Source organism: Chelmon rostratus, chromosome 18 (genome assembly GCF_017976325.1).
Source record: "Chelmon rostratus isolate fCheRos1 chromosome 18, fCheRos1.pri, whole genome shotgun sequence".
In the NCBI taxonomy this organism is placed as follows: domain Eukaryota; kingdom Metazoa; phylum Chordata; class Actinopteri; order Chaetodontiformes; family Chaetodontidae; genus Chelmon; species Chelmon rostratus.
In genome coordinates, this window is record NC_055675.1 from 15015695 (window position 1) to 15039220 (window position 23526).

The 23526-nt window shown below is 41.8% G+C and overlaps 1 protein-coding gene across 1 annotated transcript in view; it reads left to right on the plus strand.

Moving 5' to 3' along the window:
• Positions 1-20516, plus strand: part of fndc1 (fibronectin type III domain containing 1) — a 35982-nt gene extending 15466 nt beyond the window's left edge. Inside the window, exons 10-23 of the mRNA XM_041958932.1 lie at positions 89-2468; positions 2526-2620; positions 2804-2919; positions 3432-3543; positions 3713-4045; positions 4860-4934; positions 5979-6134; positions 9728-9964; positions 12195-12303; positions 16423-16502; positions 16806-16835; positions 17340-17501; positions 17646-17768; positions 19527-20516. Of these exons, the coding sequence (XP_041814866.1) occupies positions 89-2468; positions 2526-2620; positions 2804-2919; positions 3432-3543; positions 3713-4045; positions 4860-4934; positions 5979-6134; positions 9728-9964; positions 12195-12303; positions 16423-16502; positions 16806-16835; positions 17340-17501; positions 17646-17768; positions 19527-19642 (4124 nt within the window). The 3' untranslated portion in view covers positions 19643-20516. The remainder of the gene's footprint in view (positions 1-88; positions 2469-2525; positions 2621-2803; positions 2920-3431; positions 3544-3712; positions 4046-4859; positions 4935-5978; positions 6135-9727; positions 9965-12194; positions 12304-16422; positions 16503-16805; positions 16836-17339; positions 17502-17645; positions 17769-19526) is intronic.
• Positions 20517-23526: the final 3010 nt, after the last annotated feature.

Below are 23526 nucleotides of genomic sequence, written 5' to 3' on the forward strand. Positions count from 1 at the left end.
GCAAATTTGACTGTATACAGTATGTGTGTGCATGTCTGCTTAAAAATTTGATTAATCCTGAATTCATGCAATTTTTGTCTACTGCCAGCCAGCAGCGCTGCCTCATCGCTCTCAAAAACCAAAGACAGCCGCAGGACTAGCCATTCTCCTTCCAAACAGGATACCGACCATGATGAATCTGATCTCCAGTCAACAGAGATGCCAGAAGAACCACCCACACCCCGTCAGCCACGCCCTGCTGTACCTGTCAACAAGCGTGTACGCCCACTTTCCCAGACACGCTCCTATCACAGCATCTTCTCCTCTGTAAGGGGCTCAGTCAGGAACACAGTGAACAGAGGGTCATCCAGAGGAAGAGCTCAAGATAGAGAAGATGAGGAAGATGAAGAAGAGAAAATACCGACAACACCACCTCCAGTGGAAGAAACAACAACCATGGAGGTTGTACTGGAGACAAAAGAACCAGACAACAATGTTTCCCCTGAATTTGAGGATGAAGTGGGGTATGATGAAGAGCCCCTGACTACTGAGACACCAAGCCTCAAAGTTCTGACACCCTCCCCAACTAAACCAACAACTCGTCCCAATCCACCACCCAGAAGGCCTATTAAGATTAGGGTCCATCAAAAACCAGGATCTAAGAGTGCCTCGTCCTCTTCATCCACCTCTTCATCTTCATCATCTACTTCATCCTCCTCATCTTCTGCCACCTCCTCTTCGTCTGATTCCTCCTCATCTTCTTTTCCCTCTACTTCCTTGTCATCCTCATCATCCTCGCCTTCTACAACCTCATTATCCTCCTCACATATTCAAGAGTCAGCAGCCAGTAGAAAGGATTCTGTTGCTCCTGCATACCCAGACAGCAAAAACACCTACGACAAGCCCAGCATAACACATACAAAACCCTCCACTACAATTGTGAAAGAGACCAATTCACAGCAGACAGAGGCTACATCGGTAGGCAGAGGTTCGGCTTCAGCAGGACGCACCAATGGGTTTGGTTCTAGATATGGTTACAGTCGAAGACATCCAGGAATTATGTTTAGAGGGAATTCAACTCGAATTCTTAATGGTTACAAACCTGCTGTCACCTCACAGTCTAACTTACCAAGTAGAACTCCAAACCAAGGATCATCAAACACACGTAATTCAGCGACATCACAGTCTGCTTTACCAGACAGGACTCAAAACCACAAAACACCACATACTTTTAATTCAGCAACATCCAGGTCCCCTTCACGAGGTGGAACCCATAGTCAGGCAACATCAGATCCATATAATTTTGACAAATTGCAGTCCACATCCGATTCTGGGTCTCAAGTCTCTTCAACTTCACAGAACTCAGGCACCAATCCATCCATTTCACAGACTAGTTCTGCAACGTCACAGAGTTCACACGCATCACCCGAGCGAGACACAACAATCAGAGAAGGAAATTATGACAATAATTACAAAAACACAGATAAAGAAGTATCTAGAGTTGAAGAGCCGACTTCAAGCTCTAAACCACAACCCACAGAAGAGGGACAGGAGGAGGACATTAATGAGAAACCTGTGGTTCCTCGTACCAGAATTAGTCCCTCATTTGCTGAAAGATTCCCTTGGCTAGCGAGTCGTTACCCAGGCAGGTTTGGTTCAGGGACAAGGACGTCATCTTCCAGGCAGGATGTTAGAAGCCCATTGACCAGGACTTCATCCTCTATGGGGGCTGGCACACCTGTCTTGAGAGGGACACCCACAAGGGTTTCAGGGGCCACAGGTGCTGCAGGAGTGTCCAGGATACAGGAGACTAGTGAAGACCTGAGGAATCCCTCCACTCAGAACTCACTAAAGAATGGGGTAGGGGTGGGTTCAGTTAAGCCTTCTTTGACTAATCAAAATACAGCATCTAGTTATCCAAGAAACCCAACTACCTCATCCTCTTCATCATCTTCCTCTTCATCAGCCACTTCTTCAAACGCTGGTTCCCATCATTCTTCAAGTGGACACAGACACTCAAGTGAGCCCAGCCATAGAGGAACCACTAAAGACAATAGCGATCATAATGAGGATTATCTCGATGAGAGGAGTACAGAAATCAGTGAAAAAAAAGGTGAAGTCACACCCTCCACAGCTGGCCAAAAGAATCCTGCTTTAACTTCAGCTGACCCTCACAGAAACATAGAACACAATCCGAGTGTGGATACTTCTTCTCGGACAAGACCTGGCTCACCGTCCGGAGTCATTCCAACTCATCGTCGTCCTGGTGTAGGCATGAATGGGAGGGTACGCTCCCCTTTGCTGGCTAACAGGCAGTTTGGTGGATCTAGGCTCCCCATCAGACTGCAGCCAGTACAGAACTCAAGGCTGGGTTCTTCAACATCTGATTCTTCCTCATCATCAACTGATTCCTCTTCTTCTTCAAATGTGCCAGTTTTGACCTCAGATCGTGATGGCGGTGCTGCTACCTTTACAAAGACAGGGGGATTGTCTGGAGGCAACTCACAGTCCACATCAGCGTCATCAGCGTCTTCATCCTCATCTAGAGACAGCATTAGAGGCCAGGGGAGTAGGCCTCGTTATCCCATCGTAAGAGGGAAACCAACCAATGGAGGGCAACTCAAGCCTGCCAGTGGAAATGGTAATGTCCATTGCTAAAGCACATGCAATTTAAAGTTGCTGCCAAAGCTGGTTACTCTATTACTCAAAAGGTGCAATGATATGCTTAAGCAAAATGTTAATTCATAGATAATGTCTAGATATGAGACTAATCAGTAAAACATTCAGTAACAAAACAACTTTGCTTAAATCGTGTAATTGTTAGGTAAAAATGGACGACCAAACTTGACAGCAACAAATGATAAAGAGTCCCCTCTCTCTCGTGGAACCAGCAAAGCCGTTGGTCAAAGGTTTATCACTGGACCTGATGGAACCAAATGGGTAATTATGTTTAATGAAGTGATAAGTGACCATAATTGAAATATAGTATTACAATGTGAAGTATATTATAGTATAGTCTTTGAACGAAACCATGTGTAATATATAGTAGTACCTTGAGGTAGATAAGGTCTTTAAATACTTTCTTTTGTTACTGGCATATTGTATCATGAAATACTGTAGATTGTGCTGTATTGTAGGGCTGCCCCCAACTAAGATTTTTATGGTCGACCAGTTATCATTAGGAAAAGCCATTAGTTTCGATTCGTTGCATGTTTATGACATTAGTTTAAGTATTTAGATCTATATTTTTTGGGCTAGACACAAGTTGAGTCACCTGTTAATGACAATGCTAACAGCAAAAGTGGTAACATCACACAACTTTTCTGTAAATAACCAATGAAATGAAAACTTGGTCAACAAGACTCTTATTTGTGACTATTCGGGGGCAGTCATTCTGTAATCTATTGATCTATCGATTTAAGGAAATACTCCAACATTTTGGGTCTCTTCAGGTGGTAGATTTAGAGCAGGGGGTTCTTATGAACCAGGATGGACAAGTTCTGCAGGACTCCAATGGCAAACCCAAGAGAGTGGTGCTTGGAGAGGATGGACGCACGATTTTTGGTGATATGCTTCTGTCAATACTAAATGACATTCAAAAACACAGTATACAGCTTGATCATGTATATGAAAAAATACTTTAATCATTCTCACTATTAGCTTACTGTTCAAAACAAAGTTGTGAATGTTCTGTTTCCCCTCCTCCATGCTCTACTGCTCCACTGACCACCAGACCTCATGGGCAGTCCCCTGGTTAATCAGGAAGGTATGGCTCTGTTTGGCCACGGCCGAGATAGCCAGCCTGTGGTCAACCCCAAAGACAAAGTCCTCATGGTTGGAGGGAAACCTGTACTTGGCTTGGACCTTCCTCACCTCAGGACCACCACCACCACCACCACCATGGCTCCAACCACCACACCTGAACCCACTACGACTGAATGGTTCATAGAGGAGTCCACCACTGCAGTGCCCTTCCCAACCTGTCCACCTGGAACCTTCTCCAAAACAGATGAATACGGGTATCCAGTGCTGGACCCAGAAGGAATATTGGACTGTTATCCAGAAGGTGAGTCTATGAGAAAGATTCATTCATCATAAAACACTGCAGACAGCACTTTGAAAGCTTGATCTGAGAACAGATTTTTGTTACAGGAATGAAACAGTGCACTGCAGCACCCCAACTTGCAGTACTGCTTAGTAAATAGCTTTTCCACAGAATTGAAGTCAAGTTCAATAAAACATTTTAGAGCCAGAATAGTGAACATAAATACGTATGACTGCCCTAAATCTCTCAGTTGTATTGTTTGTCATATCCGCCAAGGCCAAGAGTGTTTCCTGCCTGTACCCACAGAGTCCTATAACTCTATAACTGTGTGTGTCTTAACTGTATGATCTGGTCAGTGTGTGTGTGTAGATGTGTGTGTCTTTGTGAGACCACAGGAACCACATGTGAGTTTCCACATCTGGGGCCTGGCTGTGGTCAGGGTACTGCTGGTTTAAGTGCACTACGAGCTGTCAGCTGCATACTACCATTAGCGTTATCACATAATGACAAAGCATGAGCACATGAAGCATGGGTACTATAGTTGTTGCAGCACAGGGGAATTTGAAAATAAGATCATATTTGTAGATTTCCAATGTAATTGAACTGATATTTGATTTATTAAGGTACCCAACACACAAAAACAAATCGGACTATGTAAGCACAGAACTGCCTGATATCTGTTCAGGGTTACTGCAATATGTATAAGTGCTTGTACCAACAGTATGTTTTCAAGTAGGTTTGTCCATACAGATGCGTGCGTGTTCATGTCTATGTGTGTATGTCAGCTCAGAAATGTGTGAGATTGATGCTACAGCTTGTTCTACTTCTCTGACAGAGGAATCCTCAGGAATGGAAATGGACCACATGGTTACAGTGACCATGGTGCCTGATGCTTTAGCTCTTAAGAAAGGTATTGGCTGAGTTTGGCTTCGGACCGACCTACCGCCACAGGGCTGGGATGGACTCCACTGCACTATATTCTCCTTGTTTGTTGACTGTGTTGTCCACTGTTTGTTAATTGTTTATCTGTCTGTGGATCTGTTTGCTAGATCTTCCTGTCTCTTCCTCATTGCCTTGCCTGTGGTCTTCACTTTGTTTCTCTTTTTTCTAAGTTTGTTTGTCTTGGTTTTGGTTCATTGCTGTCTTTTTGGCTATTTCCCATTATGGGCTGTTTTCAATCACTTTTATTCCAAAAACTGGACCCATAGTGCATGTGAACTGCATTACTAAGCTGAAGAGAATGCCCTGGCTTATGATTTAATGCCCTGTATTTTTTGTTCTTATCGTTGCTTTGTAATATAATAGAAGAATCCCAGCTTCAGCCGAACACTAGCTGAATGGAAAACTGCGTTTGGTTGGTGTGAGCCTTTGCACTATGTAATTTCACTACAGGTGTTTGGAGCTCTCAGGGAATTTGTTGCATGTGAGCGGTGTTTGATGTTTTCTTTCTTCTTTGAGTTTTGCTAGAAAAGACACATTGAGTGTTACAGTGTTTTCTTAGCATTTCCCTGCCATGACTCAAAGCTGGTTGCATGTGTGTGGACCATTATGTAATGCCAAGGTCCAGTGAGGCTGCACAGGAACAAAAAAGGCGCTGAAAAAGGAGAGAGCTAATTGAATTTCACCCACTGAGTCCCTTCACATTTATCAGCCTTGGAGGCTTGCAAAATAGCCATTTTTCTTAAAGCCCCCCACACATGGAAAGTATGGGTAGCAAAACATTACATAAGAATGCCGCTTTGGGAGTTCAGGGAAAAAGGGATTAGTTCAAAGTGAGCTCACACATCTGCCCACAGTTGATTAAATTAGCCTGACACTCTTATTACACAGATCATGGTGCCAATTAAGGAATTAATTAAAAGATTAATGGAACACAAAAGCTTGTTATAGGGTTAGGATGTAAATGATATAAATCTATTTAAATCAAAAGCTCATTGACACATGTTCTTTCCAGATGAGCTTATTGTCCAGACCACCCGGCCACCCACAACCACCACTACAACAATCACCACCACCACCACAGAAATCGTGACTCCGAGGCCAGACACCAGACCATTCAACAAAGGCCCGTCATCCGAGTTTGACCTCAGTGGGAAGAGGAGATTCACAGGTACTCAAACACAGAAGTGTGCATCTCAAAACAAGTGTATGTTCATGTATATTTACTCTTACACCGATGCCCTCCTCTCTTTTTCTGTTTGGTGTATAACTTGTAATATCTTCCAGAGTCTAGCCTTGAGTTTGTTGTGTAGCTCTAAACGCTGAATTTAAATTTAGTGTCACATTCCCATTATACATGATGGATCACTTAACCTCTCAGATATAAAATTTTATACAGGTACAAAAGCCTAATAACCTAATACTTGTCCCGAAGCAGAAGCAGGAGATACACATTTTTATTGGTTTCTGTGAGTGTAGTTTATTGCACATGCCAGAGAAAGATGCATGTCATCTTTACCTGACATGCATAATAAATAGCATAAATAACCCAAACTAAGAAGGCCAAACAGCATGATTTACCATCTGAGTATTACATGTTTTTTGGTGTCCCTGTTCGTGATCATGTGTGCATGTGTGCCATGAAGGTGTGCTCTAAATAATGATGATAGTTCTGTTTTGTGTCATGGAGGAGTAATATATTTGGACATCTATCTTGGCTATTTTGGCTTTCTCAGCAGTACCTCATAAATATATGACCCTCTTAGACTTTAGAGCAACCTGCCAAAAAAAGGAAAAAATCTACAAACACTTTTACCTTATTATAATACATGTGTCATTGAAGCTACAGCAGGGTCTCATGCAAAATGCTGAACAGCAGAGATCTCAACTGCTGATTTGTGAAAGCCATATACATGAATATATGAATTATCACTTTGTGGAAAAAAGGGAATAAGTGTATGTCTTGTAATTGTTTCAAATTGGTTCCATCCAACCATAATTGGGTCATAATAACAAAGTTCACTGAGGACACATTGTTCAGGGTCTCCAGACTTGATCCCAGTAAACTTCGGCCCCCTGCTTTCTTTTTACTGTTCCTGTGTGCTTACTTTGGCCTCTCATACCCTCTCACCTCATCTGGTTGCACAAACACACCACAATTTTCTCCTGACAGAAATAAATACAGCATCAACTTGACTTCAACTTTTCTACAAACTACACAGTTTCAGAGATCCTGTTAATATTGCTTTGTTTAATGACTGTTGTGAAGATACAGGAACTATAGACTTTAATAATAGCAGCTTTTACTGTACAGAGGAATACCAGTAAGTATTTACTGTATACCTTTGGAGGTTTTTATAGTTCATAAAGTTGGAAGAAAGTCATGCTGTTTACTCAGAGCAGGTAAAGGATAATCTATTAAGAGCCATGTGGTTATCAAAATATAACCCACACTATGGAGACAAAGAACCTCCACATACTACTGTGCTGAGTTATTTTTCATAACCGCACAAGTCACAGTGCATTATTCCACTTACACCATGGCCAATTACCCAAAAGCAAAAGGTAAAAATCTTGTTTTTTCCTTGCAAAACTAGGAATAAACCTTACTTTTACTATTTTGATGACCCCCAGAGACGTGTTAGGAATCACTGCTCTTTGGCATGTATAGAGGCAGATTAGAGCTCCAAGGTTCTTCACTGAGAATGAATCCTCTTTTTGAGCACAAGTATCTTGTGTTTAAATTAACTTTTGATAAGCTAGAAACCATAGCTAGTAATAGCTGAAATGAACAGTTCTATCAGTGAGTATTAACACCACAGTGATTTAATATTGCACGTTCATAAAGTTGAGGGTCTTTCAAGAGACAGATTATGAAAACAATACTCAAAGTCAATGCAGTGGAAGCCAAAATGTCATGACTTTTATTCCTTGGATGGATCATGTTCCAAAAAGAAGTGGATACTACACTTCCCATAATGCAACTCAAGCCAAGATACACAACAATATGACACATGAGTCATTTTTTCATTCTTGACAAGGCTCTTTCCAGAGCCACAGAAAACTGACTTTGACATATATTATTGGTGGAGTGTTGTAAAATAATTGACAGATTCTGGCCAATCAGTCAAGGTTATCATTGTGGATGAGAATGAGCCCAGAATGACATTATAGCTTCAATGTGTGCCTGCTGTTAGTCTAGCGATATGGATAAAACATTGACTAATGGCTTCACTATCATTTATTGACAGATTAAATGCAACGCGTCACTGTTATTTATATCGATCTTTGTTAGAAACCTTTTAAAAGGCTAGATTTATGGCTGTGTCTTTATCAGTGCAATGTCAGAACTATCAGGATCATCTGCTCCAGAAGCAACAGCGGAACATGACTTACTCTGGACACCATCTATCTTGGTAAACAATGACTATCCTGTGATCACCCACCTCTCGTAGATCCATCTGAAAGCCATTACTCTCCCTGAGATAGAAAACAGACAAGAGGAGAAAAGCGGTGGAAATCATAAAAGTTAAGGTTGCTGACCGCAGCACAACAGAGAAGGCTATGTTGGCTCAATGTGGAGACATCCGCTTTCCTATTTTTTAGTTTAATATATTTTAGGTCCACTTCAGAAGCCTGCCAGTTTACTGACATGCTTTGCATGAACTGTCTGACAGGGACTTCCCCTTTGTCTCTTTATCTGTACAGGCATGGTTTTGTTTGAATGAATCTGCCCAAGGCAGACGTGGGACAAATAGTATTAACTAATAATTCTTAGCAGTTGTGTGAATCTGCTTTACAGTGAGATCCAGATGGATGGTGTTTGCCACATCGGACTAGAAAATGAGTACCAGGATGTTTGGACTATCAGAATGCCAATTCATGCCTTACTAGACAGATATTAGAGCTGACATTATGTGGACTGTTCTGATGCTGTTTGCCAGTGACATTTGATCCACTTCAGGCTCACACACGCCAGTTTCCGAGTGCTTTTGGATTCGGTTTTTCAAACAAGCAGAAGAACACAGCGTTTCTCTGTGTAAAAATGAACACATGAGCAGAGCAAGACATCTGGACCTTCTGCGCGCATGAGCCTGCACAGATCCTGGCCATGTGGATGCCGTGTCTTACAAGCCCGCTGTGTATAGACAGACACGTACTGTAAATCTGCTCACCTTGACGACAGAGCAAGTGTTTCATTGTATGAATGCATAATACGTAAGCTATATGACTGTGTATACACATACAGTAGGAGCTTGTAACCTAAACCCGCACAGCCTCGTAGACTGTGTTGATGTGTAGATGCTGACACGTGTTAGACTCTTGGCCTGCGCAGAGGGCCAGTCATCTGGGGTGGGAGCGACTCCAGGCCCCAGTGGTTCCCTCCAATTCGCAGTCAGAATAGGAATTGTGGGATATCTGAAGTATTCACAGCTGTAGGTCCAGCTGGAATTTCTAGAGTCATTGAAAACCAACGAAAAAGGCAGAGGGGAAGGAGAGGAAGCAAAGGAGTGATAAGGGACAGCCACATGAGCGACCAGCAAACTCCAAATTATTTCAAAATGACTGAATAGGGCTGATAAAATTAGTTGATAAGTATGATTGGTAAAAGTAGAAGTGTCTATCTAAGATTGTCCTATTAAGCTCCATGATTTATCAGAAATAAAACAAGATAAATATTTGAACTTATTTTAAATTGCCTACATGAGGAAATGATGTATCTGAATAATCTGGTTCCTTTCCATCACTTGTTCCTGCCATCAGCTCCCTATGTGAACTACATCCGAAAGGACCCAGGCGCTCCTTGCTCCCTGACGGAGGCTTTGGAGTATCTTCAGGTCGACGTCCTAGAAGACCTGATTGAGAAGGACAGCCTTACAGTCAATCAGAGACAGCCTCCCAAAAACAAGCCACATAACTTCACCGTGGTCGCCATGGAGGGCTGCCACTCATTTATCATCCTGGACTGGGCCCGCCCACTAAAAGATGACATGGTGTCAGGTAAGAAACGCTTCTCCAAAAGTTTGTTTTGCTAAGAAATGAGCATATACATATATCCTCAGTGTGTGTTTTGACTGAAATGTACAATGGTCAAATTTTCCAAATATAAGATTGGGCAACCATTAGGTCACATGCTTCAAATCATGATTTATTCCCAAAGTCTGCTTCAATTTCAACTTTTTTTTTGACAGTTTTTTTTTTATGCAAATAGAAAACTTGCATTAAAGGAGGTGGATGGAGATGCACTTAATGTCTATATCTGGTATTTGATTGGTGCAATATCTTTGTGAGAGGGCACTAAAAAAGGTTGTGATAATACTCTGTTATTTTGTGACTCCATATTCAGTTGACGAGGACTACTTTTTGTTTTGTGTTGCTGACGGTCTGATTTGTTGCAGTCCACCCAACATTTCACTGCGCCGCCTTAAAACTACACTAAAGATATATTGTGACACAGTTTCATCAACCTTTCATCTGTTGTGGTTTAGGATATGCCTTTAATATCTTACCAGCATCCCTCATGACTCAGATTTTAAGAACTCGCTCCCATAGTTTATTGTGAATAAATCATGAAAAAACAGGCTGTATTCAACACATGTAATAGGGCCCCTGGGCTCTGACCGAGTTAGCCAGAGAAATCCAAAATTCCTATGACCCTTGAAAGTGACACATGGAAAAAAACAGGGACAGAGAAGAGACTGAAGATAACAGCCTTGCACATGAGGCATGGTGGACTATCAGAGGTAGCAGTCGGGCCAGCTAGTGAGGGAGTGTGTTGTCTTTGGCAGGAAAACACAAGCTCTTGGTCATGCTGTGGGTTGGTCCATCCTCTGATGTGTAAAACAGATAGATTGTCTGTACTGTCACTGGTGTTTTCTTCCTCTCTTTCTTTCCATCTGTGCTCCTTGAAGTTTCCTCTCTACCTTAATTTGCCTGGAGATGTAATCACAATTTTCTCCCATTTCGAATACCTTCTGTGTGAGTTTGTTTTATCTTACATACCACGTTGCATTCCAGCAACTAATGCGTGTTGTGATGCTGATGTAGCATTTCTGTGCTGTTCGATATTAAAGACAAATCAGCCGAAAGTCTGTGAAAGCTAACTTTTTAGGTGAATTCCCTTATTGACTACAGTATTGCAAAGACATGTACCGTAAATAAAGCAGACATTTGATCCACACATGTATGCAGGTACAGTTCACACATGCAGATACGATCACAAGGTGCTGTTTTAGTTATCAGGGCGTGTTTGCACAACCATGTCTTACGAGTTCTGGGTCAGGGCTTTCCAAACAAGTGGATGGAAACAGCTGCAGACAAGTGGACTCGAGAGATGAAGGACATTGGAAGGAGCTCTTACCTGAGCCAAACTGCTGTTTCCATTCACTATGATTCATTGTTGAGGACCTTTTGCTTAAAGCTTTTGGGCAAAACATACACATTATTCATTGAGTATTATGAGCCTTGCATTTGGCTCAAAAGACCAACTCTTTGGGAAACATTTAATGTATTAGGTAGGAAAGGAGTACAGAGGCAGATGGCAGAGGCAAGAGTCTAATTCTGTCAAACCATTGGTTTAACAATGTAGAATGGGGAAGGAATAAAAACCCAAAAGAAGAAAAACAAAGTAGCTAGTATTTCCCTTCTCTCCTGTCAGCAGCCAGCTCTGTTGGTGTGGCTCCAGTAAAAATGGAAAGTCAAACTCAAAAGTCCAATAGAAATAGCTGGTAGTTTGATGGAGCGGTTCTCCATAGTTTTAAAATGAGTGATGAAGAGCCGCGTGACCTGAGGTTGCTCGCCGGATTCTAAGGATTAGTCTGCGTGACTGAGAAGAAGAAGAAGAAAACAGACAGCGAGACAGGCAGGTTGGAGGACAGTCAGCACGAATTACAGAAAATGCCAGCGCTGCTGTTTGTATTCAGCAAATGGGAGACCACCTACGCAAAAACTAAATGAAAGTTGATACTTTATAAATAGTCGTGCGTCAAGTGAGTCAAGACTGATAAAGCAAAAAAGCTGCACAGCTGTAGTTACCTTTGGCGAGAACCAGGCTAGCTGTTTCCCCCTGTTTCTACTTTTTGTGCTAAGCTAAACTACCTGCTGGTGGCAGCTTCATATTTACCTTACAGATATGAGAATGGTATTGATTTAAAAGTTGCATATCTGCTAAATAACTGCTACAGTGAACCAGACTTTAGCTCTGCCATTTGTTTTGCATGGTTCCCTGCAGGCTACATGGTCCACAGTGCTTCATACGATGATGTCCTCAACAACAGATGGTCCACTAGAGCCTCCAGCGGGACACACCTGCCTGTGGAGAATCTCAAACCCAACTCAAGGTAACACATAACCACCTGGCGTGTGTTTATGTCATTGTGTGTGCATGCATACCATCCACATGCTTAGAGAGCGCATGCACAACGCTTTCAGTGATTCACAGGATCATCTCAGACAAGCGAGTCATAGAAAACAAGAACCCGAACCTTCAGACAAGATGCCTCACTCTGACGTTGCATTTGATGTTTATGGGCAGGTTGACCCCTCGGGTGCAGGTGCTTGGCTGTGGTTCGGGAGTGTTTATCTCTGTTTGGCAGTATTTATATCATTATCCCGTCATCACATGTTGCGCAGAATACACGTCTCGTTTGTGTGTGGGTTCATGTATGCATGCTGATGTGTCTCTTGGTCTTATCCAGTGTTTATGTGGGAACATGCCGCAAGTTGTGATAGCAGGCTGATCACAGCAGTTCATGTTTGTGCAAAGCCGCATTTTCACCAAACACTTTCAGTATTGAAATCTGTACCTAACCCCCATCTGTATCTACCTAAACCCTGTATCTGTTTGACATTTCCACCGCAGACAGTGCTCTAAATGTAAACAAGGTTGTTGCCGGGGCTTTGTGGCTGACCCCCTTTGACTTTTCCAGCAGTTGGGAAACAACAGACAAGACTTTTCTAGGTCTTGAGAAGCTGCAGCATTTACTAATTGACACACTGTGTATTTACTGCCAGACTGACATCTGACTGCTAACCTTTTCCTCTGCTCCGCTCGCATACACCGTTGCTTTTCTGCAGCTCAATCACACACTGGCTGCACACACACACATTAAGCACTTAGATACGCTACTCCTAAAACAGCGAGAACACAATGGAGGACATCAAATGTTTTGTGTTCTGTCTTCTCGGTACATCACTTATTGCAACAAGGAGACAGGGTTTGTTTGTTGAGGCTGCAGGCAGTAGAACAAAAGCCTGCTGAAAAAAACAAAATGGTTTGGGAAATCCTACATCAGAGCCCAGATGATGAGATGACTCTGGCTGCTCCGGTTCTCTCTGACCAATCAACAGACTGCAGCGTTTTTAGCTCCACCATAAGTACTGGATGAGTTTGCTAGGTACCTCAACAGAGGGGTAACCCTCTATTGGTGCCTTGACAATGGAAATGAGTACATAAGCATTCTAATTTGTAGCAAACTAAACTGAACTCAACCGGACTGCTTGGTTAAAACAAGGCTTAAGGAATCAGAAAATCCTCAGAGTGAAGTCAGTCAATTTGGCTAAATGGAGGCAGGTTAAGAAACACATTTGAATCTGCACTCAGAAGTGACATGTTGTAAAACTGCTGAAAGCTGAAAAAGTAAAACCAGTCTACATTATCTGACACAAGCAGATATGGTCACCCGGATCTGCTTCCGTTCTTAGAGCTCGTTTCCACAACCCTGTCTTACGAGACACGGGTCACGGTTTTCAAAATAAACGCATGCAATCTGCTTTTAGCATGTGGAGAGGTGGGGATATGTTCTTACCCACAACCTAACTCTTGTTCCATTTCCCATTGTGCATTAAGTCTAAATGATGCAGGACAACATTTTTAAGTGCACTGCGTTTCGCCCCGCTATGTATTTCGCCGATGTGTCTGCCTCTTGGATGCCTGCTGCTTCCAGTCTGCCACCTGGTCACTGCCTTTTTATGAACTCCCGACCTCACCTGCTACACAACCACGGCCCAAAGACCGCAGCTCAGAAACGTTCCGACCACAGCAAAATAAGAAGATAATACAGGCAGAGGGCAGGATCTCTGCAGATAAATACACCATCACACATCTCTAATGGGTCATAAGTGATGATCGGGGGGGATTATTTATGCATAAATCCTGCGTAGCATACATTTAAGACAGGCTGCAATCTAGAGTAATGTACACAGACATATATTTTTCTGACACCCGTAGATCTGTTGAGATGAAGTATGTATTTATACTTCTGTGACATATGATATATACATATTTACCAGATACTGTGCAAAAAGTTCTGATGTGGCCGTTCCCCATCTGGTCCTTCATAAAAATGTATTTATGCATTCTTCTAGCAAGTAATCTAACCATTACCTAGTGGAAAAACAGTTTCAGATGTGTGAGTTCATCAGGAACAGAAATATCCCTTTTGCCTGAAAAAAGCATGAATCTATTGTTTAGGTGTCTCATCTTGGGCCGTAGGACACCAAACACCTGCTGCTGAACACAAACAGCAGAACTGTGAGCACGGGTACATTTTCCAAGAGTGTTCAAAGGGGCTTTCCCTCCCTGGCAACCAGTTTGTATCCATGACAGAGCATCTCCAGTGGTTACAGTTGATCCTGGGATGGTTTAGAGGTCACTGTTGGCATTTCCCCTGCTGGAGGCTCCTTCTGGTTGCCAGAAATACTGAGCTAACATAGTCCTAAACACAGTCATGCGTATGTACACTCGCATGTATTCCTCGGATCCAAACGTTTTTCTGCTTATAAGTCTTTTAAACTTTTAACTCTGGCCCTGTATACAGACGCCTGTCATTGTTTAATCAGCAAGCGAAAATGCAGAATGTCTCATGGTCATGTGAGAATTTGCTGCTTTTCTTTGCCTTGCATTATAGTTAATTGATTCTCTCTGTTGGTTGGACAAAACCAGACATTTGATGATGTCACCATGGGCTCCAGGAAGTACTGGTCGGCAAAATTGATCTCTGATTAAATAAAGATAAGTTAAGATAAGATAAGATAAGATAAGATAAGATAGACTTTATAAATTTGGGTATTACATGTAGCAGGTAATGTTGTAGTTGGAAAAAATAACAACAGAAATAGAGAAATACAAAACACAAAATAAAAGCTGACTATATATGCACATTTAATACAAAGGACTATATAAAAGAAAAAATGTATACAAAATATATATTGCCGAAAAAAACTGTAGGAAAAATTACCATAAAAATATACAGCCAAAAATTATGTAGAATTTCACAGACTTTACACAAATTGCACATGGGTAGGATATATACAGCTCTGTTGTGAATAAAACATGTACGTATAAACATATATGACTGTCATTAAACGCCTTAGAATAGTTTTTTTTTTAGTTCATCTCTTGTGGCTGAACGATCATGTGCATTGAGGAGCGTGTAATATGGCCAGGCTGGATTTGTGTACATGCCACATGGACTTTCATCTGCGGAGAAGACAAAAAAGAGCGATGCTCTGAATGAAGTTTCAAACAGCTAGCTTGGCTTGAAGTAGCATCTTGTAAGCTATTCTCTGTTTTTATATTCAGGCTCACATTTTTTTTTTTTTTAGCTTCTCCAGTTTCTTCTTTCATTACGTCACCTCTCTGCAGCTGCCTTGCTCTCTCTGCCTCTTTCCCTCTCTGATGATATATATTCTGGTCACTGTTGTCACGTGGCTGCGGTGATTGGATCCAGGCCTCGTGGCTGTGCGCGGCGAAAGTTTTTGGCTGGGAATTGACAGACCATGAACTTACTGTATGCGACCTTGCACGCTGAAGGAAAGCACGCAGTCTCACGCAGCGCTGCATGAATGAGCGCTTGCACAAACACGTCAGCCATCGACAGTGGAAAAGTTTGCACGCTCTCCGTTGTCACTGGCTAGTGTTGCCTTTAATCTGATAGGATTTAATATCTCCTCCACCACCCGTAGACAACGTGAGCTCACTGCACAGCTTTGTTGAGAAAGCTTATGTATGTCATAAAGTAATGCTCCGAGTGAGAAATTCCTTTTGAGGACTCCATTTATCCATTCTCTCTCTCTGCATACATCTATCCCTGTGCTTTATTTTTCCACCTCCCTCCTCTTTTTCTGTCTTTCATTCTTATCCTCTCCCCCTATCTGTTAATCTCCACTTGTCTAGATGCCTCGTTTTCCCCTCACCACCCTTCCCTCCCCTCTCCTTCCCTCCTTCTCCCTTCAACATGAGCCAGACAGCCATTTTATTGTGCTGCACTCACTTTGGATTCATACCAATAGAAAACAGACTACTCTTAAATCAGCCTGACTAAAGCATGCACCCAGTCATCTGCTATGGTCATTAACATTTTCCTCGCCTTCACCCAGTCACAACAAAACTGGCAGAAGGACACTTTAACTGCTTTATCTCTCTTGAAATCCTTATGCTGTGGTTTGTTTTCATCTAGGTACTACTTCAAAGTGCAGGCCAAGAATGTGTTTGGTTTGGGACCAATCAGCGAAACGCTCACCTATGTCACTGAATCAGGTGCGTATCCTGTCAGCACCTGCAAAGACAAACTTTGAGACGTCCCATTGACTGCAGCTAAACCCTCAGTCAAGATTTCCTGCTGCGCTGCAGTATGCGAGCACTTAGAGAAAATGTCGCGCCGGTTTTATTTCAATGCAAGATGTTCAAATGTGAAGCCATCAGTGCAGTAGAAGCAGACTACCAGATGCACGCTGCGTTATGGGTCACTTTCGTGCTCGAAATCAGGTGAACACATTAAACTGTGCAGGGCTGCCTGTGTGCTTTTCCTCCCTTGTGAAATGATCACATTCTTTCTTTCAGACGATCCTCTTCTCATTGAGAGACCACCTGGTAAGTCCATACGCCGGCCGCACGTCTCTTATTCAACAAGCCATGTCCTGCCAAAGCTGCGCCGAGGGTTTTAAAGAGAGACATCACTCCGTGAAGCAACATGACAGGATATAATTGCAGGGATTTTCACTCCTCATCAGTGACGCGCCTTTGATCGCGACTGACGTCATTCTGAATAACTTAGACAGCACTAGCAAAGACGACACATCAGCCAGTATGAGCTTATTGCAGAAACATTGCACAGCCTCAAAACTCCACTGTCAGTTAGTCTATAGCACTCAGTGACACATGCTGATTGCTATCAAGATTATCATAAAAGTGTGATTTGTAATGTGATTTCTTCAGTGCTTTACAAAGGTACAAGGTATAACCTGAATGTAGCTGCATGGATAAACTGCATGACTTCTGGCTACTTTATCACAGCATCTGTTTACTATCTAACCAGAGGATGCCTATTTTACCAACACAACATGATGCACCTCCATCTCTGTTCCTCCCCCTCAGGTGGAGAACCAATCTGGGTTCCCTTTACCTTCAAGTATAACTCAGCCCACAGCAGCTGTAAGGGCAGCCAGTACGTCAAGCGGACGTGGTACAGGAAGTTCGTGGGCGTGGTTTTGTGTAACTCTCTGCGATACAAGATCTTCATGGGAGATGGTCTTAGAGGTGACGACTTTAACTCTGATCATCAGCCAAGATCTGTTTCTCTTGGTTCCTTCCATGCAAACGTTGAATATTTTGCAGATAATCAACCTTATACAGCTGAGAATGTCCTCATTGTGACACCCGCTTCCTCTTTTCCCTCCACAGAGCCCTTTTATAGTATAGGAGATACATTTGGCCAGGGAGAGGACCACTGCCAGTTTGTGGACTCCTACAGGGACGGGAGGACAGGCCCGGCCTACCTCTCAAATAATCTGCCGTCAGCACAAGGTAAACAAGAACAGATTGTACACACACTGCACATTTGTGGCCGTGACATTTAGACCTATCCTATTATCATTTTTTCCATGTGATCTCTCTCTCTGGCTCCTTTGTGGGCCAGCTGTGTTGATCTTATCTCTGCTGAAAACACATGCAGAATAACTTTTAAAGGAATACTTGTTGAAGGACCTACCAGGGTTTTAGCCCAAATCTCACATGCTTTGCATTACTGCCGACCATTTTCCTAATTATAACATAACGTCTTAGATTGATGCCATAACTTCCTAGCAATTACTGGTTTCAGTTCGAATCAGTGCATAATGAGAGTACTTGCTTGAGATAAGTAATCCACCCCAGTGAACATTATTTAACGGTAGTTGGCTTTATTTTTCTGTCAAAGTTACATTAGTCTAATGTGTGTGTTGGTGTGTTTGACATTTGAATCTGAAGTGTTGTGTGTCCACCCTTAATTCCTGGAATACGAAACACCCCGTGGTTCTGCAGGACGTGCTACCTTGAACTAGTGAACTTGGCGTGTCAGTTATCGTGGAGGTGGTTGCAGTATGATTTTCTGTCCACCTCAAAGACGCGGGGAAACTTTGCCTCCAAAGACTTTTGCTTTTGTTTTTCATTCATTTTCATCTGGATCTTTGTCAGTTGAATCAATTTGTTTGTGATGTAGACGGGTTAGCCGAACTTTTCACCCCACAGTCCAACAACGTGATTTGCTTCTCCGTTGTCTCTGAAACAGATGCCTGTGTGCACGCCTCAACACACATCGTCGCCTGCTTCTCCTTCCGACTGTAACAGCAATATTTAGATATCACTAAGGCAGCAAATTTTTAAATTGTGTTTACTTTGGGTTGCATGTTTTGCTGTTTGCTGTACATATTTTTTATAAGTTAAAAAGTGGTTAAACTGATGGCAACCAAAGGCCAAGCTTTTGCCATGTTCTCGAAATTGCAACTATTTCTGTCAAGTCCTGTTCAGATGCATCTGTTTAACAGCAACATTGCGACGGAAGAAAAAACTCAATTTAATTCTTTCAACATTTGTTAACTCTTTGTCCTCTGGGTTTGATTTCTCTGTAGCATATCTTGTGAATATATTCCTTTTTGGAGTATTGGAGAAGTACTGTGTGTCGGCTTGTGTATAAAGATTAAGGCTGACCTAATTTTATATTTTTCTTACTGTCAACAAAATCCATTGAAAACACCAAAACCAACAAGATGTTACCAGTACTTACACGCCCATTGGTTCCCAAAATGGGCCACAAATATAAAGTTAAGTGCATTTGTTGGGGACTATTTTTTGCTGCGGATTAATACAAATTTGGAGGAGTATATAAAGCAGTAGGACAGTGTACTCAAAATAAACCACTTTGCTCATGTTCATCATCAGGAATTGGTCACCCAGTGCAAAGAGGAAAATGGCTCATTGATATGTTCTTTTTATAACTTGGATGGACGTCTATGGCACAGAGGAATTAGAGATATCAGGCTTTGGCTACACAGGCAATACTTGTTAGCAGGATCAGGTCTTCATGGGATTTGCTGCATAAGAAAAACATCACTTAAACCTCATAATTTAAGATTTAGGAGGCTCTTGAAGACTGTAGAATGTAAAAAAGTCAAGCAGAGAAATAACTCAATGATGGCTAACAGCGCTAAATAATGATTAAATCCAGACATGCTCACTCCTTCTTGCATCAAGTCTTCTGATACATTTCAGAAAATGGCTATGAACGGTGTTGTCTTTCTCTTGCAGGATTTTATCGCGCATACAGACAGGAGCCAGTTTCGTTTGGCGTTATTGGCCGACGTACACCCCATCCATTCGTTGGCTGGTATGAATGCGGGGTACCGATCCCTGGGAAGTGGTAACACAGGAGCAGTAGGAGACATTGTTACCAAGGGCGGCCTTTCTGCATCCTGCTGCAGGCTCTTACCGTCACTGCTCCTGCCCTTAAAAACAGACTTTTGCCTGCCGCAATGAAAAGACACCACTACGAATTTATTACAGCTCACAGAAAGAGAATATAGTACTTGTAAACAACTCAATGTATATCATTACATGCACTTTTTATATAAAGCAGTCTGTATATGAGGGGAAAAAGAAGCATGTGTGCTCTTGCTTTGTTTAACTCTTGTCTAAAAAGTGTCCTATACTATTACCAACTATCCCAGAGACAGGTCCTCTCCCAGTGTTATTTATCTCATCAATAATGCACACACACTGTCAATCCAGTGACATTGGACCAAAGCACAAGCTGCAAAGCAAACTGTAAGAATGGGCACTTAAGGTGTGTATAGGTCTGTTAATTTTCAATCGTGGGATTTGTATTTCATATTGTAACGGCTTCTGACAGCTACTTTTTGTTTGTTTATTTGTGTTCTTAAACCATCATACTGTTGTTGTTGTTTGTTTTTTTATGCCCTTTTGGTATTCACCAGAATTCATTAAAAGTTACTGTGTAAGTTTTTTATGTATACAGACAAAGAATAAAAGACCAAATATTTGCTCAGGAACTGCGGGAGATTGAATAAAGGTGCTATGGAAACCACAGCAATCCAAAAGCATGAATCATATCATATTCTCCCGCTGCCACATTCTTTGCTAGGAAAAGCTTCCACACGTGATCCAGATCTACTTAATCAACCTAATGGAAGATCTGAGTAAGTGAAAACGTTCGGTTCAGCCAGTTGGAACAGCAACTGTTAAAATCAGATAAAATGTCAAAAACAACATATTGAAGACAGAAGCAGGTGAGGGAGAGAGTGAAAGAGAGGAAAGCGCCAGTTCATGAGTGTGTGTGCACAGAACCGTGAGCCATGTGTAGAATATTAACATGCTGCCCCATAAATATCTAAACTGGGCTAATGCATGTAGTATACTTCATAATTAGACTTGGCTTCACATCAGTGGTGGGAAGTAACTAAGTACATTTACTCAGATATTAATCATATGTGCTTTTATTTCAATGCAAATTAATTTATTTCAATGCTTAAAGTATGTGTACCTCAATAAGGCATTTTATTCTACTTCATACTCAAACTTAAATACTGTTCTCTTTGCTCCAGTACAGTTACCTGGCAGCTTCAAATTAAGGTTTTACAATAAATTTCCATCTGATACTATAATAAACGGATAATAATATGTGACTAACAGGTGCCATTTTTCTGCAGAATGAGTACTTCTGAGTACTGTTGGGTGGAGGAAGTATTCCTCTACTTAAGTAAAACTAACAGTACCAGATTGAAAAAATACTGATTTCCAAGTCCTGCACCGACAAGTAAAAGTATGTATGAATTATCAGTAAACTGTACTTAAAGCATCGAAAGTGAAAGTACTAAAAAGAAAAAAGAGGCCCCTGTAAGTGCTATACATTAAATATAGTATTATTGGATTATTATTACATAAGTGGTGCATTCATGTGTAAATAGCCTTTTACTGTTGGTAAATGGTTTTATTATTAGGATGTAAAAGAGTTTGTAAGAGTTTATCATATTTTATAAAATCGGCATGTTTTGTGTACAAAATCTGACATGGAACCAGTAACAGTTATTATAAAATAAATGTGGTGGAGTCAAAGGTAGATTATATATTCCCTCTGAACTGGAGTAGAAGTAGAAGAATGCTAAGATACATTCCATCACTGTACTTTTCATACTTTAAGTATATTTTGCTGGTAACACTCCTGTAACTAAGCAGGACTTTGCATGCAGGGTGTTTACTTGTAATGGAGTATTTTTACATGGTCATATTGGTACTTTCACACACATAGAGGTCCAGGATACTTCTTCCACAACTGTTTGAAATATTACCCACATCTGCTGTTAGATTTGGAAAGGCCAACTGTACACATTTGTAGAACCAATTATAATTTGGATCATTTGAAACTGAGTATTAACCCAATTACCTGGTGGACTTGTTAGGATTTGCCTGTAAGGTCGCTAAATTGAGATAAAATCTTTCACAAGGTATAGAATTTCATTTTCATGCCCAAAGCCAGTTATGGAGCTCAGATTTTACTGTGCTGTTTGAACACGAATTATAGTCCATCTGTGTGAAATAACTGATAAAAAAAAAGGAAAAAGTATGATCATAAGTGGGTCAGTGCTACAATAAACCAGGTGGAAAATATTCTCAGAGGAGGCTTAATGAAATGAGAAGTCTATTTTGAATTTGTTGCCAATCATTCCTCAAGTTATGAGATTCTTTGATTCATTTTCAGCCGTGAGATCGATCGCTCTTTCCTTAAAGCCCCACAGCAGGACTGGTGCTGCCCTTTTCTGTGCTTGCCTGAAACTGATTACAACTGTCAGTTTTGACTCGGTGAGTGAAATTGATGGTATCCAGTAGCGGCCAGGCAACTCGTTTTCAACACATACTGCGCTACTGTGCCTCATAGCAAAACCCATCACTCCTATTAATCCCCATCATTCCTCCAGGACGGGAATGGGATCTTTATGACCCACAAGGGCTCAGAGGCTTCTGGTTGTGCTGTCCATCGATCACGGTGACACCGCTAATACTACACGGATATTTAAGTATGGGATTCAAATTTCGCCCAGGCTTGTGCAAGAAATATAGACACAGAAGTGCAGAATCCCCCACACCCAAAAGAAAAAAGTCCATTGCATGACACGGTGGATGAAGCTCTTTCTTCCCCGTTAACACTGCACAGCACCAAAGGTCTAACCTGCCATCTCTTATCGGAGGAGCACACGTTGTAGTTTGTTGAGGTTGGCTCCGATGCGCTCGGGTTGTCAGATTTAAAAGACAACAAATGCAGAGGGAGTTCTCAGAGGGCATAAAGTATTTCCCCTGGGCAGTCATGGAGAGATAAGGCTTGTTTTTGGAGTGATAGCTGACCAATTTGTCAACACTTTGGTGGATGGTCGTCAGATTTGAAGCATATTTTCCAGGCGTGCTGTGTCTAGGACGAAAGCTCTGCTGCCATGTATTGTCAGTGAGTGATGAGCCTCTCTTTGCCCCAAAATATTTTCATTGGCTGCAGGCTGCGGTGCCATTTGACCTGGGCTGAGAATGGTGATATTTAGCACTACCCATCCCGCTGCAGATCTAAGGTGGACGTGCAAAACTATGAAACCTAATCTATGCAAGTGTTTTTCGCTTGAGAGGAGCAGGGGAAGCGGAGAAATAAGAAAACAGAAAAATGGGAAAAGAAGAAACAGGAGGATAAACACGCCTGATAAACACGTGTACACATCTGCTACAGATGTTAGAGAGGATAAAGTCATTGGCCCTTTCCTACTTAGACTTGCATGTGTGCGTGTGTGTCCCGGTCAGAAATGATGACTGCTGTCTGGGGGAAGAAGAAAAATAGATAAACCATAACCAATACAATGGGGCGACCCGGAGCTACAAGCAGGAAAACAGGACCGTGGTCCAAGACTTAAACTCTGCACCACTGGAGACCCCGAGGCATCGCTTCTTGGAAAGACTTGAAACACTGCAGCATTTAGAGCACGAGATGCTGAAACTCCTAATTGAGGCATTTTAACAGCCTTTTTATCATAATAAAATAACAACCAGTGCTTCAAACAAGAATCTTGGCTGAGTGCTAAAACTAAAACCAATCTTCCCGATAAAGTCTGGTAAAGTGTGTTCAGTACTAAATAGAAAAAATGAAAATGTGTGAAAAGTGACATAACTAGCTTAAGGATGAAAAAGCAAGGTACCCACTAAGGTTGGAGGAGAAAGTAAAGTTACTGTAGAGCTGACAGGAAGTGCAGTTTGTATA